The sequence below is a fragment of the Pristis pectinata genome, chromosome 1, assembly GCF_009764475.1.
Source record: "Pristis pectinata isolate sPriPec2 chromosome 1, sPriPec2.1.pri, whole genome shotgun sequence".
Lineage (NCBI taxonomy): Eukaryota > Metazoa > Chordata > Chondrichthyes > Rhinopristiformes > Pristidae > Pristis > Pristis pectinata.
The window spans coordinates 120,728,944-120,748,517 of NC_067405.1; the positions used below are offsets into that span (position 1 = coordinate 120,728,944).

The 19,574-nt window shown below is 40.8% G+C and overlaps 1 protein-coding gene across 6 annotated transcripts in view; it reads left to right on the top strand.

Moving 5' to 3' along the window:
- LOC127573799 (ena/VASP-like protein) overlaps positions 1–19,574 on the top strand; it is a 172,307-nt gene that overhangs the window by 129,339 nt on the left and 23,394 nt on the right. For all 6 annotated transcript variants that reach the window (XM_052022323.1, XM_052022331.1, XM_052022308.1 and 3 more), the window contains 2 exons: positions 8,891–8,960; positions 12,685–12,743. In XM_052022323.1, coding sequence (XP_051878283.1) covers positions 8,891–8,960; positions 12,685–12,743 — 129 coding nt within the window. The remainder of the gene's footprint in view (positions 1–8,890; positions 8,961–12,684; positions 12,744–19,574) is intronic.

Sequence of the window (19,574 nt, forward strand, 5' to 3'; positions counted from 1 at the left end):
ACCATTCAGAAACCTGATGGTGGAGGGGAAGAAGCTGTTCCTGAAACATTGAGTGTGGGTCCTCAGGCTCCTGTACCTCCTCCCTAATGGTAGTAACATAAAGAGGGCATGTTCCGGGTGGTAAGGGTCCTTAATGATGGATGCCGTCTTCTTGAGGCACCGCCTCTTGAAGATGTCCTCAATGATGGGGAGGGCTGTGCCCATGATGGAGCTGGCTGAGTCGAAGTGCTAGTGTTTCCTTGGTGTTTCTTAGTGTTACTATTTCCTTGGTTTAATTGAATCTAAATTGTTTGATCATTGGAGTCTCCGGGAAACTTGAGGATGATTAGAAGAAATTGGTTGTTTTCTAGTTGAGTAATTATTAATTCTGACAAACACCATATGCTAAGAGAAAACTTTAGTTTGGAGATAAAAGTGCCAAGAAATTCAAGTGTGTTGCAATGCTTTTCTCTTGATATTACAGGAATGGAAATTGATTGCTTCTGGAGTGGTAAGTGATTGCTGGTGAAATTGCACCACTCCAGAAATTTAACCATACACTTTGATCACAAAACATGTTCGACCTTGATTGCAATGAAGTTGGTTTTTGTATAGCTCTTTTTTAGAGTGCTTCCAGGCATTTGCCCAAGGCAATGACTCAACAGGCTGGGACTTTCCAAGGCAGTCACTACAGATGATGTAGCATTCTCTGGGTGACCTCCAGCCATACACTCTGGACTGGACTGCTCAGCCTATTAATGTCAAGATCACTGTCACACTAGCTTCAGGATCATTTTAAGTGGCCACAGCTGATCCATCCTATTTTGGAATTAACTGTTCAGTAGAGTATTAGGGAGGTCACTGATACTCTCTATTCCAGGAAAAGGCACTGACTCTAATTTTCCTTCAGTGAAGAGGTTGAGGTTTCCCCAAAGATCAGCTGATTATAGATTGCACTCATAGCACTTAAAACACCCTTTTGGAACCCACAGCTTTTCGTAAACTGCAAGGGATACTACTCCCCAAATATGTATTCAAGTTGCAGTTGAATATAAGAAGTTCATCTAATTCCTTCATTCTTAGGAAGTCCACTTCGATAAATACCTTTCAGGACTAGCAATGGCAGGGAATAATGCCTCTTTCCCTGGCATTTTGCTCATGATGTTATAAGGAAAGTGAAAGACCACCAGGACCCTGGTGGAGAACCCCATTGGCCTACTCAAAAGGAGAATCTGTTGTGTGCACAATTTGAAGGTGCACTGCAGTTCATTACACACTTAACAGGCCTTTGTATTTCATCATTGTCTGTTGTATCCTACACAGCCACAACTCTAGCCAGTCTCTGTGTCCCCTAGCAAAAAACATCTACCAGAACAGCTAGGTCCCAGTCATATTGCCTTATCTTATTGGACATATTGTGTTAGTCCTATTAGTACAGGGGCCGCACACCATGTCTAGTAGGTAGGATCTGACAGTGTGATTGTCCTGTAAGAATTTTATCTAATGATGATGAGATTAGAGAAGATAATAAAAAATAATAATTAGTCGGTAACCTGTATGACTTGAGAGGTATGTTGCCTTTGTGGAAAGTGTCCTTTTAGAGGCTGGGCCTGACATAATTGCTGTCAGCTAAGCGCTAGTGTGAAATTCCTGCAGGAAATATCAGGGCCCATGCTGCTTACCTCATGTGGAAGTGTTGCCAGAAAATAAAGCTCCTCCGCTATTGCATTGGGATTGCAATCCAAACCTGCAATCCCAATGCACTGCAATGAATGGGCCCAGGTGCACTATGTAGTTGTCTTGAAATGCTTCAAAAATGGAGCTAATTAGTCCATTAATAAAAGTATTTGAATTCCTAACTTTTCAGCTATTTACCTTGTCTTATATACTTACATTTTGTTTCTTTATGAGTTTTATTATAATTAATATTATCAATTCATACTGCTTTAAATTCTGGTTGTTTTAATGGAGAAGAATTGTATTACTTATTTAAGAAAATGGCAGAATTAATAATTGAAATGTTTCCATTACAGATGATCAATACTATAGTTCAACACCAGTGACCAAAAAATTACTGACATTTCTGGCAAATAAGATATAATGAAGTATTAACTCAGGCCTGACTTTAAGATTTCAAAAAATATTCCATTTGCCAAAACAATTGTTAGCTTTGGGAATATTAAAATATATCTACAAATGATCTAACCAAAAAATGTGTCCACTGTTTATTGTAAACATTGGTCCTTCCTATGGTGCAAATATTGTGTGTATATTTATATTATACAAGAAAGGAAGAGCTTACATTTATTTCATGAAGTGTAGTCATTAGAACATTAAAAAGTAGAAGTAGGCCACCATTCAACAAGATCATAGGAATAGATAGAGTAGCCAGCGCCTCTTTCCCAGGGCACCAATGCTCAATACAAGAGGGCATGCCTTTAAAGTAATGGGTGGGAAGTTCAAGGGAGATATCAGAGGAAGGTTTTTTACCCAGAGAGTGGTTGGGGCATGGAATACGCTGCTTGGGGTGGTGGTGGAGGCAGGCACATTGGTCAAATTCAAGAGATTACTACATAAGCATATGGAGGAATTTAAAATAGAGGGATATGTGGGAGGAAGGGGTTAGATAGTCTTAGGTGAAGTTTAAAGGTCAGCACAACATTGTGGGCCGAAGGGCCTGCATTGTGCTGTACTGTTCTATGTTCTATCTCCTATTTCAATATCATTCTCCTGCCGTATTCCCATATTTGATTCCTCTAATATCCAGGAATTTATCAATCTCTGTTTTGAATGCAAACAATGACTGAGCCTGCATAGCCTTTTGTGGAGAAATGCAAAGATTCAGGATGAAGAAATTTCTTTTCATTTCCAATCCTAAGTAGCCCACCCCTTATTTTCAGCCTGTGATGCTAGTTCTAGGCTTTTCAGCCATCCTTCTCGCATCTATCCTGATTAACTCTCTAAGTCACTGTTACATAACTCAGTCCTACATCAAAGTGTCAACCTACATTATGTGCTCAAGTTCTGGAGTTACAAAAGCCCATGCACTCAGAGCATAAAGATTATTTATCTGATTAACATGCATGTTTTGAGTCAGTATTAGAAGTCTGCTTGAATATTAAATTAAAAGCTGATCTAAACAAGACAATCTCAGGCAATCAAAATCTGATCCAAGTCTGATCATTTATAATGTTAAGCCTGATTAATTATAATCTTTCCCATATCAAACCTCACCCAAACATTGCCATAAATATATCAATATCAGATATGATCTTTTAGGGGATAAAGCACCATATTGACCAGGAATCAAGGATACATGTGGTAATACTAAGCAAATCATTCTGATCTGCAATGTGATCCAAACCCAAAAGTTTTGTTGGAATACACATCTGATCCAAACCCAACGAATATAGTCAGATCAATTTGGGTTCTGGTCATTATTGTATTTATGTTCATTTAATGTTAAGTATGAACTGAATAGATTACCAGATTCTCACACATTATTTGTGGATTTTTAAAAGGTGTATGGTAAAAGACTTAAAGGTTTATTGATAAAAATTGAGGAAGTGCTCCAAAAGTTTAAAGTTCATGGGATCCAAGACTACTTTGCAAATTGGGTCTAAAATTGGTTTGCTAGTAGGAAGCAAAGAGTGATAGTGGAGGGTTGTTCTTTTATATTTGAAGCCTGTGACCAGCGGTTTACCACAGTGCTCGATGCAGGAACACTTTGTGTTATATACATTAATGATTTGGATGTGAATGCAGGAGATATGATGAGTAAGTTCACTGATGACATTAAAATTGGCAGTGTTGTTGATAGTGAGAAGGGTAATCTTAAACTACAGGGTAATATTGGCGAGCTGGTAAAGTGGACAGACCAATAGCAGATGGAATTTAATCCTGATAAACATGGGGTAATGCAATTTTGGAGGATTATAAAGCTAGGAATGACACAATGGGCTCTTGGGGGTATTGAGGAACAGAGAAACCGTGGTGTACAAGTCCAAAGATCCCTGAAGATGGCAGCACGGGTAGATAAGGTGGTTAAGAAGACATGTAGGATACTTGCCTTCATGGTACTCTCACCACATTTAAAAAGCAAGTGGATGAGCACTTGAATCGCCAAGGCACAGTGTGCCAAATGTTAGAAAATGCGAATGGTATAAATATGTACTGGATGGTCAGCATAGGCATGGCAGGCTGAAGGGTCTGTCTCTGTGCTTTATGACTCTTAGCTGAGGCAAACGTTGGTTAGGCTACAGCCAAAGTACAGTGTGTAATTCTGGTTGCTGCACCATAGCGAGAAAGTTATTGCACTGGGGAGGGTGCAGAGAATATTTACCAAGATGTTGCCTGGTATGGAGCATTCATTTGTGAGGAGATAGACGGGATTTGTTTTATTTGGAGCAAGGAGGCTGGGAGGAGATCCTGACTGACGTATATGAAACTATAAGGGGCACAGATAGTGTTGAAAGTAAGAATTTTTCCCCCATAACAGATTCTATAAAACCAGATTTCATAGGTTTAGTGTAACGGGTAGGAGGTTAAGAGGGGATCTAAGGAAGATTCCTTTCACTTGGGTAAGTACTTGAAGAGCCATAACCTGCAGGGCGGAGGACCAAGTGCTGGAAGGTCACATTAGCTGAATAACTCTTTTTGTTATTGGAAATATAAATAGAACATGCAAGGAATATTCAGCAGGTTAGGTAGCATCCATGGAGAGAGAAATATACTTAATATTTCACATTGGTGTCTGTTCATCAGAACTGGGGAAAAAGAGAAAACAAGCTCTAGGATGTAGCATAGGGCAAACTGTGGTGAGAACAAAAGGAATATCCACTATAGGATGAAGATGTATCAATTGGCATAGAATGTGAGAGTGTTCCATTCCCCATTTTTAATTGGTATCGATTCAAAAGAACAAATGGCCTCCTTTTGGTATGATAAAAAATTTTACAGTTGTTTTGAACTCAGGGATTTGGATAGACAAATGCTTAAAAGTAGGAGAATATGTTTAAAAGGCCATTTCAAAAAGTACTAGCTTTATTAATAGCATTAAGTAGTAAAAACAAAGCTAACGCTAAAGCTGTTTAAACTAATAATATGTCACAATAGAATATTTTATACAGTTTTGCTACTCTACCTTAGAATGTCATAGCTAGGAGAATGTTAATTTGAATGACATTTATTTAAATAATACCAAGAATGTGAGGCATTGGTTGCAAGGAAAAATGAGAGGTGCTCAAGTTATTTCCATTACCACAGAGATGATAAGGAGATATGATAGAAGTTTCAACATATTGAAAATAAAAATCTATTAAGTGCATCAGGAATATAAATTAAGATCATTGTGTAAAGAATGGAGGAGGTGGTTAGGAGAATTTTTTTTTGTTTGGACACAAGATTATGTAGGACCCTATAAGAAACAAAGGTGGAGTACAATCTATCAGAATTTGGAGAATTTACAGTTTTTCTGAAACCACGGGCTTCAAAAATACAATGTCAACACCAGTTGGAAAACATTGATCTCTAATTTAATGAAGAAAATGAAGCTCAGTGTTCTTCATTGTTAGGGACGTTGGTTGAGATCCACCCTGAGGTGATATGATCAATACCCTATCTCTGTGCCAGTTGTCACCTCCTATTGAGAAATGATTTAAATTTAGAACATAGAACAGTATGGGCCCTTCGGCCCACAATGTTGTGCCGACCTATATAAACCTACTCCAAGATCAATCTAACCCTTCCCTCCTACACAGCCCATAATCCTCCATTTTTCTTACGTCCATGTGCCTATATAAGAGTCTTTTAAATTCCAGGCACCCACCACTCTCTATGTAAAAAAAAAACTACCTCGGACATCTCCCTAAACTTTCCTCCTCTGACCTTAAACTGATGTCCTCTGGTATTGGCCATTGCCGCCCTGGGGAAAAGGTGCTGGCTGTCCACTCTGTCCATACCCCTCATAATCTTATACACCTCTATCAAGTCGCCTCTCATTTCAGTTGGACTCCTACTAGACATGAATCTCCAGAAATAAAATGCCCACAACCCACCACAAATTAGCAGTAAACTGGCAATTTCATTCAGGGAGGCTGCAAAGACGAGTAGTGTGGAGGATCTTAAAATTAATGTCCTTCAAAGGTCCTTGTGCAGCTTGGGGAATAATAAAGGAAGCTCTGCCTTTCAGCTGATTCAGCTATACTTCATTGTTGACAAAAGTCTGAGGTGCCTCATTGCCCTTTGCAAAGATTCTCTATGATCTTTTATATAGAGTAGAACATCCCAGCACAGTGCAGGCCCTTCGGCCCACAATGTTGTGCTGGCATTTTATCCTGCTCTACAATCTATCTAACCCTTCCCTCCCACATAGCCTTCCATTTTTCTATCATTCATGTGTCTATCTAAGAGTCTCTTAAATGTCCCTAATGTATCTGCCCCCACAAACTCTGCCAGCAGTGCGTTCCATGCACCCACCACTCTTTGTGTAAAAAAAACTTACCCCTGACATCCCCCATATACCTTCCTCCAATCACCTTAAAACTATGTCCCCTCGTGTTAGCCATTTTCGCCCTGGGAAAAAGTCTCTGACTGTCCACTCGATCTATGCCTCTTATCATCTTGTGCACCTCTATCAAGTCACCTCTCATCCTCCTTCTCTCCAAAGAGAAAAGCCCTAGCTCACTCAACCTATCTTCATAAGACATGCCCTCCAATCCAGGCAGCATCCTGGTAAATCTCCTCTGCACCCTCTCTAAAGCTTCCACATCCTTCCTATAATGAGGCAACCAGAACTGAACACAATATTCCAAGTGTGGTCTAACCAGAGTTCTTTAGAGCTGCAACATTACCTCGCGGCTCTTGAACTCAATACCCTGACTAACGAAGGCCAACACACCATTCGCCTTCTTAACAACTCTATCAACCTGCGTGGCAACCCTGAGGGATCTATGGACGTGGACCCCAAGATCCCTCTGTTCCTCCACACTGCTAACAGTCCTGCCATTAACCTTGTATTCCGCCTTCAAATTTGATTTCCCGAATATCTCTATAACCTGTATGAATGTAGGTCTTATTATGGATATCTAATTCATAAAGAGAAGTTAGCTTGTAAAGAATCTTTCTCACATGTTTCACATTAAAATGTTTACACATAGAAATAAATTCAGTCTTCTTCAGAACAGTGAGAAATATTACACTCAAAATGTAAGCTAAAGCTAACGATGCATGGGAGTTCAACACATTTTCTTTTTAGCCACCACTGGAATTTTCAATTGTGCATGAGGGCCAAAGTATCAGGCATAATAAAACAGCTCTTTCATAATCAAATGCACATGCAGTCCTTTCTGCTGGGTCTGCTACTGTAGAGTTAATAGAGGAAGTCAAGTAGATCACAGAATGTCAAGGAGGGGCTGAATGAAGAGAGGTCTGGTGAGGTACTATTGGGTCCTCAAAGATCAGGGTGGGCAGTGGGAGGTGTGAGAGTCACAATCAGCTGCAGGGATACCAGGTTCAGAATTGATTGCTAGGAATTAGGAGGGTAAGAGAAATGTGAAATGTAGTCAGCTGTTGTGAGAGTCCATAAGGGACATGATAAGCCCAGAGTTTCGTGGGTGGAGAATTCAAAGGAGACTGCAGTGGAGGGAGGAATATAGTTTTGAGAGTTATGTTAAAATCTTAGAGGCCTTACCTGTATGAGGATTCTGCTGTTGAACTTTGTGGCAACATACCTGGTCAAGTAGGTCCTTTATAAATGAGACTGAAGCACACTGCATATTTGTTATGAAAATCTGCATATACAAAACAAATTTAATTGAGTGATGTTCAGACATTAAATGCTGTTGGACAGCACTGTGCATGGCTGGGCTCATCTATGTGTAAATGTGCCATATGCTGACAGGATCTGGAATTAATTTCATATCATATGGTAACCATGCAGGAAACACTCAATCACGTTCAGTGTTTCAGCAAAATTCTATCATGTAGTCCGTAACAACGTTGCACAAATGCAATAGAACTTTAGGTCTGATTTCATATTTGGCTGTTAGATCTGTGAGGTTTGTTCTGATGGGCAAATGCCAAACTTCAGTGCCTCTGTTTATGGGTTTGTATTGCTATACTAGTTTAGAAACGAACTAAACTTAAGAATCGGTCTTAACACATGGACTAGGATTTTTAAACTCTGTCACCCATCCTGCATTGCTTTGGAGGGTTTAAGATGTTTAAACTTTACTTCCTGACTTCAACTAACCTTGTTCTCACTTCTATAATTGCTATAATGTTTAAAATGGCAAAAGAGTCTATCAAGGAGACTCCAGTTAAATGAAGGCAAGGGACAATTAAACATCTAAACATCATGCCCAATAATAATATAACTATATTGTGCCAGAGATTGTCTGCAGCCCAGGAGCAACATCACTGGGGGGAGGAACCCAACTGGGCAAGGAAGACCAAGGAGATTTTAGAATTCCCTGTGATCCAAAAGGAGCAGAATCCTTTGAAACGCCCAGTTCCAGCCTCCCACCATCTCAATTCTCTACTTGCCCAGAATCCTTTCTCTTCCTGGCTGTTGACCAGGGAACATTTTCATGAGTTCCCAGTTGCAGCTACCTGCCAGTAAACTCACGCTCCCTCTCATCAGCTGGATAATGGATCTGACCAGTTTTCAGGAACACTTTTACTTGAACAAGGCCTGGTCACTGAAATCCACAGGGCCTACATATCCCCACTCTCTTGTGCCCCACCTTCTCTGAACTCCTTTTACCATCAGAGTGATGCTATTTTGAAAACAGCACCATTGAAAGATTTGCAGATTTGTTTTATATTTCATCTTGAGATTAGAATACTCCTTTGAATTATTGTCAACAGTAGAAATGAAGATAAAGATTAAAATTTTGATTTGATCCTTTAGGTCCAGCCGTGCAACGTCAAATCCAGGTCCAGAATGGACCACCCCCTGAAGATCAGGAAGCTCAGCGAAGGTAAAAAGCATTTAAAATAATTTCTGTAAGATTATTATTGATGAGATTTCCATATTTTGTACTAAACAGTGGTATTTAAGAAACATTCTGCCTATTTGTTAAATAATTCATTGAAACAAGCATTGCATCATTACTGTTAACAACAGGGAAATTTAAAACTGCTGCAGATTGAAAACTGACAATAAAAGGTGAGCATTTATAAATATAAATTTTACAAATTAAGTTATTTAAGTATTGTAAGATCTGCACCACAAACTGACCAATACAGATTCTTAAAAGATATTATTTTGGAAAAAAATTATTTTCTGAATTTATCACATTCTGGGCACATTCTTCTTGTTTTAACATCCTGCTATGTAACTTAATATAACCGTGCAAGCTATTCAATCCTGCAATGAATATATCCTTGAATCTTAAATGATGAAACATAATTCTATGTACTTATTCATCTACTGATTAGGACTAGCTCGATTACATTTGAAGGCTGAGTAAAGAACTATGTCATTTTTCACTCTGTTTTAGTTCTTAGCTGTCCACTGTTGTGCTGATTACTTTTTCCATTAGCCATGCAGGTTGTTTGGGGCCCAAAGGTAACTATCCAGAAGCTGCTTAACATGACAACAGGACTGGGAAACTGGCCGCCTCAGATTATAATCCATATTTTATGAACATGCTAAATTTTGGGAATCTGTAAGAAATTATCATGATAGATAGCCTTAAGACATTACTACCTAGAAGTTCTAGTACACCCTAAAGCATGCACTAGTTGAACATTGCAGCAGGGCACCAATGATATTACAGTTGTTGGCCGACCTGCTGCAAGCTTCAGCTGGGTCCAATAAATTGCACATTTTTAGGATCATGGGAAGCATGCAGTTTAAATTGAAGGATGGGGTGAGTTCATGATAAGAATAAGGCCAAAAATGAGAAACTGGAGGGAATTGAGGGTGGATGTTATGTGAGCAATGGTGTAGTGGGGGATTTGGAGATCAAGGCCTCCAGTGGACTGAGGGTTTTAAGGTGAGTGTGGTGTTGGGAGAATGAGGATCTATTGTAAGGAGCGGGGAATGTAAAGTGTGGAGGGAATGGCCTAAAGGATGAGAGAGGGACGTCTGATGGGAGTCCCAGTTGAGCACTGTGATAGGAAGACCAGCTTGTCCTAGGGCTGCTCTGCAATGGTCACTGTTTGGATAACATAATCTGATTCCTCCACAATGTATTACATGGGGAATGACACACTCAGTGTGCAAACCAGGTGTCAAATTTTTGTCTGATGGAAAGTGAGCCAGAAATGGTCATGCACAAGAGATTCTGCAGATGCTGGAATCTGGAGCAATACACACAAAATGCTGGAGGAATTTAGCAGGTCGGGCAGCATCTATGGAGGGAAATAATGTTTTGGGTAGAGACCCTTCATCAGGACTGGAAAGGAAGAGGGCAGAAGCCAGAATAAAAAGGGAGGGGAAGGGGCACAATCTGGCAGATGATAGATGACTCCAGGTGAGAGGGAGGTAGGTAGGTCAGTGGGGAAGGAGGGATGAAAGGGAGTAATGTAAGAAGCTAAGAGGTGATAGACCATGGAATAAAGGGAAGAGAGGGTAGGGAACCAGAGGGAAGTGATGGGCAGGTCGTGAGGGCGAGGGAGGGGAAGTGGCAGTCTAGGAGGCCGTGGATAGACGTATCAGTATGGGAATGGGATGTGGAGGTGGCTGGCCACCAAGGGATCCTGGCTGTTGTGGCGGACGGAGTGAAGGTGCTCAACAAAGTGGTCACCCCAGTCTGCTTCGGGTCTCACCAATGTACAGGAGGCCACACCGGTAACAACGGATGCAATAAATCATACCCTCAGATCCATCAGTAAATCATCTCAGATATCCTAGAATGGAAAGCCACATCATGAGAACAGATGCAGTGGAAGTGGAGAAACTGAAAGAAGGGAATTGCATCCTTACAAGTGACAGGGTGGGAAGAGGTGTAGTCAAGGTAACTGTGGGAATCAATGGGTTTGTAAACGATGCTGGTGAATAATCTGTCTCCAGAGATGGAAACAGAGAGATCAAGAAAATCGAGGAGAGAGAGATGTCAGAGATGGACCAAGTAAATTTGAGGGCAGGGTAGAATTTGAAGGCAAAGTTGATGAAATTGATGAGCACCACATGGGTGCAGGAAGCAGCCCCAATGCAGTCATCAGTGTAGTGGAGAAAGAGTTGGGGAGCATTACTGGTGTAGGCTTGGAACATGGACGGTTCTATGTAGCCAATGAAAAGGCAGGCATAGTTAGGCCCTATGTGAGTGCCCCTGGCTGCACTTTTGGTTTGAAGAAAGTGGGAGGAGCCAAAAGAGAAGTTGTTGAGGGTGAGAACCAGTTCAGCCCGATGGAGGAGGAGGATGGAGGTGGAGGGGAGCTGGTTGAGCCTGTTGTCGAGAAAGAAGTGGAGAGCCTTAAAGCCCTTCTGATGGGGGATAGAGGTGTACAGGGACTCAACGTCCATGGTGAAAATGGGGCAGTCAGGGCCGGGGAACTGAAAGTTGTTGAAGTGATGGAGAGCATGTGGTGTCACGGATGTAGGTGGGAAGGGACTGGACAAGGGGGTCGAAATGGAGTAGAGATATGCAGACACAAGTTTAGTGGGGCAGGAGCAGGCAGAAACAATAGGCCTACCAGGGCAGTTAGGTTTGTGAATCATATGCAGGAGGTAGAAACGGGCAGTGCAGGGTAGGGGAACTATGACGTTGGAGGCTGTAGCTGGGAGATCTCCAGAGGTAATGACGTCGGTGGTGGTGCGGGAGACAATGGCGTCTTGCTCCTTGGTGGGGTCCTGGTTGAGATGTAAGTAAGAGGAGGTATCTGAGAGCTGACGTCTGGCCTCAGCAAGGTAAACACCAGTCTGCCAGACTACAACAGCACCGCCCTTGTCTGCGGGTTTGATGGCAAGGTTAGGATTGGTACGGAGAGAGTGGAGGGCAATGTGTTCAGTGGGGCTGAGGTTGGAATAGGTAAGGGGAGTGGAGAAGTCGAGATGGTTAATGTCCCATCGGCAGAAATGGTCATTATTACATTTCACTCTTGAGGAAAAAAATGATTTGCAACTGCAAAATATTGGAAAAGTAGCAGTATGTAATGGGAACTTTCAAGCACTAGATTTCAAAAATAAACAGGCTTCAGCATTACAGCCTGTGATCTGTCAATTTTTAAATTTTTTAAATTTTATTTACTGCGTGGTAACAGGCCCTTCAAGCCCAATGAGTCCGCACTGCCCATTTTAAACCCCCAAATTAACCTACCTGTACGTCTTTAGAATGTGGGAGGAAACTGGAGCACCCGGAAGAAACCCACGCAGACACGGGAGAACGTACAAACTCCTTACAGACAGCGACGGGAATCGAACCCCGATGGCTGGTGCTGTAATAGCGTTGCGCTAACCGCTACGCTACCGTGCCACCCCATTTCAGAAGCCTCATTAGATAGTTGCTGAGATTACATTTATATAAACATTATTAGAGTGAGCCCAGATTACAATCTCCCCTGAACTCAAATTAAATTTCTCTGGTGATGCAATAGTATAATGATGTTCATTTAGGTTTGCATTTTTACATTTCTTTAAGATTAAGGTATGTGATTGGTAAGCTTTGGATGGAAGTTATTTATTAATAAAATTGAAGTCTTGTTTCACTTCCACCTTAAATGGATCTTGTCAGTAATCATTCTGAAAAACTTCTTTAGGCAAATAATGGAACAACGACATGAACAGATGGAGAGAGATCGACGGGCTTCCATGTCTGGTGAGGTTTTTTTGCACTTATTTGGGCATGGTGCTGATCCTGATTTTTAGTCCTTTAGAAAATTTCCTTATGAAACTTTTCAGGGATGGCGATAACATGGTAAAGGCCTGGGAGTAAATATTTTGAAGTTTTGAATCAAAATTATATATGGGCATGTAGATAGGAACGAACACAGAGGCATCTGCGGCGATATTTAATACAAAGTTGTTTGTGTTTCACGAACAATACATGAACAACATTTAGGATTTAATCAGGAGTGTGTGGTAGTGAGTGAGGGCATCTTTGCAGCCCTTATATGCTCAAGGAATTTCAAAGGGTTGGGCAACCCAGTAGCAAAAATGGGCATGTAGCTATTTACAAATTCTAACCAGATGTAGGATGCTGATTGAAGTTCAGGTGCAAATATATAGAGTTTGTAATATACACACTTGGTCTAGTTACACCTGACACTGAGCAGTTTCATCAGTCATCCTTTAAGGGACCATGAGAGACCATTCAGAATTTTGAACTTTTTTTGTTGTTGCTTGGAGGAAAGTGGAAATGCTGAGGAACATATAAATGACGAGATGGGCCAAGTGGGAGAAACTGGAGTTAACAGGGCTGGATACAAATACAAATGTTATTTCTGTCTATGTTTCTGTCCACCAATTGAGCTGTAAAGCTGATGGTGTTTGTGCACATGAGGAGGTCAAAATTACTTACAGTGTTGCATCAGATTTTCTGATCTAGGAATACCATAGGTATTGGTACATAACAACAGGGTAATAATAGTGCCAGTGTTTCCATGGCTTTGTTACAGTTCACGTTATCACATGGCAGAAGAGTTAGTGGCCTAAATATGATATCCCTGATTATGGATGCAGGAGCCGTTACATATGAATAACTGTTGCTTAGTGATTGAACTTAAGCTATCACAGCACCTTTAAACTACATGCTGAATATAATAAGCTCAATGATTCAGTCAGTACTGACCACACTGTTCACTGGGTTCAGTAGCAACCCAACACCATGAATGACAAGCACGAAGTAAAGCTGGTCTGCATCTCTGAATGGGAAGGTGTATCATGGCTGGAGCATATTCTCAGAGGGGTTCCACAATTGAAGCTGAACTGTGAAACTAAAGAATTGCACGACAGGCGAGAATAGAGTCCAAGATATCTGAAAATTACACTAAAACTCTTGGCAGAAGAGGTGAACACTAGGCTTTACTGCTTATAAGACACAGGGAGCAGCTGACCCCAAAGACCTGGATGCAGTGGTGCAAGAAGCTCAGTGACAGATAAGCTGTCAAAAAAAGTGAAAACATCATGAAATACCATATTCTCCAAATTGAATAAATAGACCCCAACACTGCACGATTGACCATCATTTAGTCAGCGTGGACTGGTTGGGCTGAAGGGCCTGTATCCATGCTGTATTGCTCTATGACCAATGATCAATATCCGCCAATCTGTACTCATTCATTTATTTTCCCCACTGCACCCTTACAAGCACAGCTGTAAGCCTCACATTCATATTGCATAGCTTACATACATTACCAACTATTCATCCATGATAAGCATAACGGCCAAACACCTTGCACGACATTCACTGACAAACTTATCTTACACATCCAGAGACAGTATAAATAAACTGGAGGGCCCTATGGGCACCTGAATTTTCTTAACTCCATGAACAAGCCACTGCTGGCTATCAATGAGACTCCTATTGCTGAGACCATGAATGGTGACAGGAATGAAAACACTTAAAATGTTGGTGTTCTCTTAACTAATCCTACTTCTGCATCAACCCAAACTCCATTTAGATGGTGTAGTCACAGATCACCTAACCAAATTACATCCTTGTATAGGTGCACTATATTTTTCATTTCAACTATCTATGAACTGAATTCTGGCCCGGACATCCTGGAACCATAAGAGGCAGTGATAAAGGCGTACAGTCATTGCATTTCACAAATGGAGCCAATAGCTCAGGTGCTGATGGCATAGAAGTGGCCTCTACACACAGTGACACGTGGGTACAGGTAGAAGGTAGGCAGCAAGGATGGGTCACAGGCAGCTTTTGCTACAAAGATCACATAAGGACTTCAGTAAGGCAAGCTACAAAAGATGCATATGTGTGATAGTTGGCTGTTGTATGGAATATGGTGTGTTATAATAAACAAGTTTGGTTTGGGATATTTATTCTGTGCTGGCTTTCATTTTTGCATTGAGGTAAAGTGGACACTGACAATTAATGATAAGGGAGAACAATCCAGGCAGTAGAAGCATTGTTTCAGTAGATCAGTGGTTTGCTAGATGACATTTCACAGAGCATCTTGGCTTTCAGTGCTTGTATGCTGTGTATTAATTGCATATTGGAGTCATTACCCATATCAATGGGTACTCAATGCTCAATAATCACCCTTGCCTTACTATGCTGGCCCAGTTGTATCAGGCATAGTGGACTGCTGAAAAATGAAGATATCTTAATTAGAACCAGCATACTGACATTGACCTGCATAATTTGCTGCTTTTGGTCTCATATCAGTTGGACATTAAGAGAGTGAAAAACCTTTCCATTTCAGTATCAGGCAGGATTGACCTGCTGTGGCCGCAAAACAATGTACACATAATTGGCGCCATCCTGCACCAGAGATTGCAACCTAAGATCTTAGGGAAAAAAAATTGCTGTCTGTTGTAACTGTGAATAAATCACTGGAGACTGAAGCTGGTAGAAGTAAAAGGTCTTTATTCATCACGACAAGCAGGCATTCTCTTGAAGACACTCTCTGTAGAGTCTCTCCAAACTCAAAGTACATAAAGCTTTTATACTCTTGTAAGAGAAAAGATGATAGCGAGTGATTCAATTAAATTTTGATAGCTGCAATGACATTGTTTACTTCAATATTATGAATCCGACAAATGGTTCTATTCAATTGCATATTTACAATGGGAGCACGCTATAACTGGCAAGACTTTCCTGAATGCTCAAACATCTTTGCTGGGACAAAGATGTTTGTCACATTTCACAATAATTCACAGTAACCCAGACACCCAAAACTAGTGTTGTGAGGGCTCCCTCTCTGGGTACATAAATATCCCAATTATTGATGGACAGAGAAATATGCCTATGACCATGTTTGATGTGCTAAGTGACAAAATAAGTCTGGTCTGGAACCTTGCTTGATCTCTATCACAATGATGCAAAATAACTCAGCTGAAGATGTCTGATGCCTGGTTTGATGTCGGCCAATTTAATATATTCCCCCTTGTCTTACATTTGGTTGATACATACGAGAACGCCTCCAGGTTATGCCGGTTTGCAAACCAGATCTCTTGAGTGCCTGTGGGCCAGTAACCTGTGCTCTGTAGACAGTCCTGTTTGTTTATAAAGCTGTCCTTTTAATTTTAAAACTGATTATTGCTTGCAGTTTACGTTTGAACAGTTTTTTTTGAAGATTGGTTCTCATTTGTATTAATACCTACTATCCACGTAATTCCTGAAGGATGTCCTGTGTCTAACAATCTCTAACACTGTCCCTACATGCTAGTCACCTCTCTTTAAGTGGACAGCATTAGTGACATATGCATCAGTGAAGGACAAGCTGTGACAAGTGGCAAATATCTCCAGCTCCAACCTGGAAAGAGTTAAGGAAAAATATTTTAGAGTCATAGAGTTATACAGCACAGAAACAGGCCTTCAACCCAAATCGTCCATGCCAACCAAGGTACCTACCTTGGGGGGGGGGGGGGGGGGCACGGGGGAAGCTGTGACCATTCATCTTATCTGTGCCACTGATGATTTTATATTTCTCTATAAGATCACCCCACAACCTCCTGTGCTCCAGGGAAAACAGCCCCAGCCTATACAGTCTCTCCTCATAACTCAAGCCCTCCAGTCCCAGCAACATCCTTGTGAATCTTTTTGCATCCTTTCCAGCTTAATGACATCCTTCTTATAGCTAGACAACCAGAACTGCAAACAATACTCCAAGTGTGGTCTCACCCTTTTGTTCCTAATATACTTAGAGAATCTCTTAGGATTCTCCTTTCCTTTACCTGCCAAATCTACCTCATGGCTTCTTCTTACCCTCCTTATTTCCCTCCTACATCCCTTATACTCCTCCAGGGATTTGCTTGATCCCAGCTGCTTATACCCGACATATGCCCCTTTTTCCAGACTCTTTCATAGTCCTTCTGAATGGTCTTCGATATAAAATGTTAACTCTATTTCCACAGAGGCTGCCTTATCTGCAGCACATTGCCAGCATTTTATGTTTTCCTTCTGTCATTTAATTGGATCGCGACTGATGTGCCTGTAATCTCAACTTTACACTCCTATCTACCCACAATAACTTTTCACCCTCTTGCTTATTCAGAATCTATCTACCCCTGCCTTAAAAATATTCAAAGCCTCTGTTTCCTCTGTCCTTTTGAAGAAGTGTTTCAAAGAGTCATGACCCTCAGATTTTTTTTGCCTCATCTCTTTTAAATGGGCAACCACTTATTTTTAAATAGCGACCCAAGTCTGTCTGACTGCTGATAATTTGCAGAATTCCATATGTTGTTATTATACATGCTTGAAGTACTGCTGTATTCTGCAGTCTTTTTATGGGGCTATTTGATAATGAAGAGGCAACTTAGGTGCCTATTTCTTGACAGCATCTATACAATACCAATTGTTCTGCAAATGATTTTAACAAGTGTTCAGATGCCACAATGACACAGCTAGCTTTTGAATATGTAAACTTTGCCAAACTTAGAAAGAAAAGTGCTTTTGCAAAAAAATCATTATTGCGAATCTAGACTCAGGTAAGAATTTAAAAATTGGATGTTGGCCCCAAATACGATATATAAGAGTAACAACACATTTTACTTTGTTTCCAGAATGCTCCATTAAAGTCAACATGTGCACCTATAAGCAAAAGAAAAGTCAAAATTATTAGAAAATGTTGCATGTCCTTCATTTGTAGAACAAGTCTTAATGAATTAGTAACAAATTTTATTGTAACTATGGGATTGAAGTAGGATTTATGTGTAAAAGGTGATATATTAAGCAGAATTTGACAGTGCTTTCATGCAAAGTCAGTACTTCTTCCCCCGATCATTGTCAAAGAAATGCACAGTAATCAATGGGTATGTGTGATCTATAAAAGAAAATTGTGTGCATTTGTATCATGTGTTAATGCATCTGAACTTCATGTCATGTAGTGATGCCGATTAAGCTCTATGGATTTGTGCAATTTTTAAAATTTCTACCCCCCCCAACTGCCACCCCCTCCCCATCACTTCCTTCCCCTTTATACCTTACAATCAATCCCATTTATTTCAGGTTTACATTCCTTTGCATTTTTGCTGATTCCTCTCTTTGCTAGAATATATTGGTGCCAAACTTGTCACGCACCAAAAAAAATGGGAATCATGCATCAAGGCAGAGGAAGAGTTTGCTTTCTCGCCTAAAAAAAACAGATGCAATTCTTATTTCTTTTTAAGCAACTTTAAGTATTCCCCTTAACCAGAACTCAATGTTATGTCCTTGTTAAGCCTGTATCTGAACTTCTACATGATCAGCTCATTCTTAACCAACAGCATAGAATGCATTTCACTTTTAATACATGTTTATTCCTTAACTCTCTACACATTAACCATGAACATTTCTCATTTAAGAGTGTGATTTTCCACAGTAAGTAAATATCTTACAATTTGTAAGGATGAAAATATAGTTGAAAATCATTATTCCCATCCCGCTCTGTCAGCATGGTTTTCATCTATGATATATAATTATTATGGAATATTTTAAACTTTGGTTATGCTTCTCTGTCTTGACTTTTAATATATTTTACTTATTGTTTCTTCTCTCCTTTTGCTTCTGTTGCTTAGTTTCTACCCTTCAGATCAAAGTCGCCCGCTCCCCTTCCCGTAGCCAGTCTCCTCCACCTGAGTATAGCACCTACAGCATAACCATGTCTACCAAAGCTGCCCTTCCTCCGTCTTATGCTAGAGCCACCTCCTTTGATTCTGCAGCTTCTGCTAAACCAGTGTTTGCTGATGAACCTTGCCACTTTCCAGCCAATGGAACTACTGCTGAATCCCCACTTCTTAGATCCTCTGCATTTCAATTATCTACTTCCCTAAGTTCTGCTTTCTCCCCTGTGCAACAAAGTCATGGGTCCACGAGTCGACATATTAGACAGATCCCATTATCCCTGATCTCTGCTCCTTTCCAGTCTTCACCTTTGCCACCTAAACCTGTTAGTCGTTCATCTGCTATGTTTTCTCCACCTCCTCCATCACCCCCTGTGATGATCACCTCTCCTCCCTACAGGGCTGTTGGATCTCAGCCTATAATTCCAGTTACCCTTCCATTAATTCATTTGCATGATTGGAAGATTAAAGAGCAAATGGGTTCAGCAATCCAGTTATCTTCATCTGACACAACCCAGAGAAGGCATGACGAAAATCATTTTCTAGCATCAACTCACCCTGCCTCTTCCAGGCCTCCAATAAAAATGAAGAATGTGGAGGGTTCTTGCACATTAGAATCTGGTCCTGAATCTCGCATGCCAATCTTAAGTCATCCGTCCTGTTCCTACATTCACCCTCAGCTACTAGCTTTGTCATCACTTCCTGCACAGCAGCTTTACAAGTCCACCTCACACTTCGTTACATCTCCTCCATTTCATACTGCTTTCTTTGAGGCAGCCATGTCCATGAAGACCCCATCTCCTATGACATCTGTCACTTCAACTGCTATTACCCTGTTGGGTAAGTGGTGCTCTGCTGGCATCATGCAACATATTTGTGTTTTTTGCTCATGGTATCTCATTTTATTTTCTGTTCTTTCCCTGCT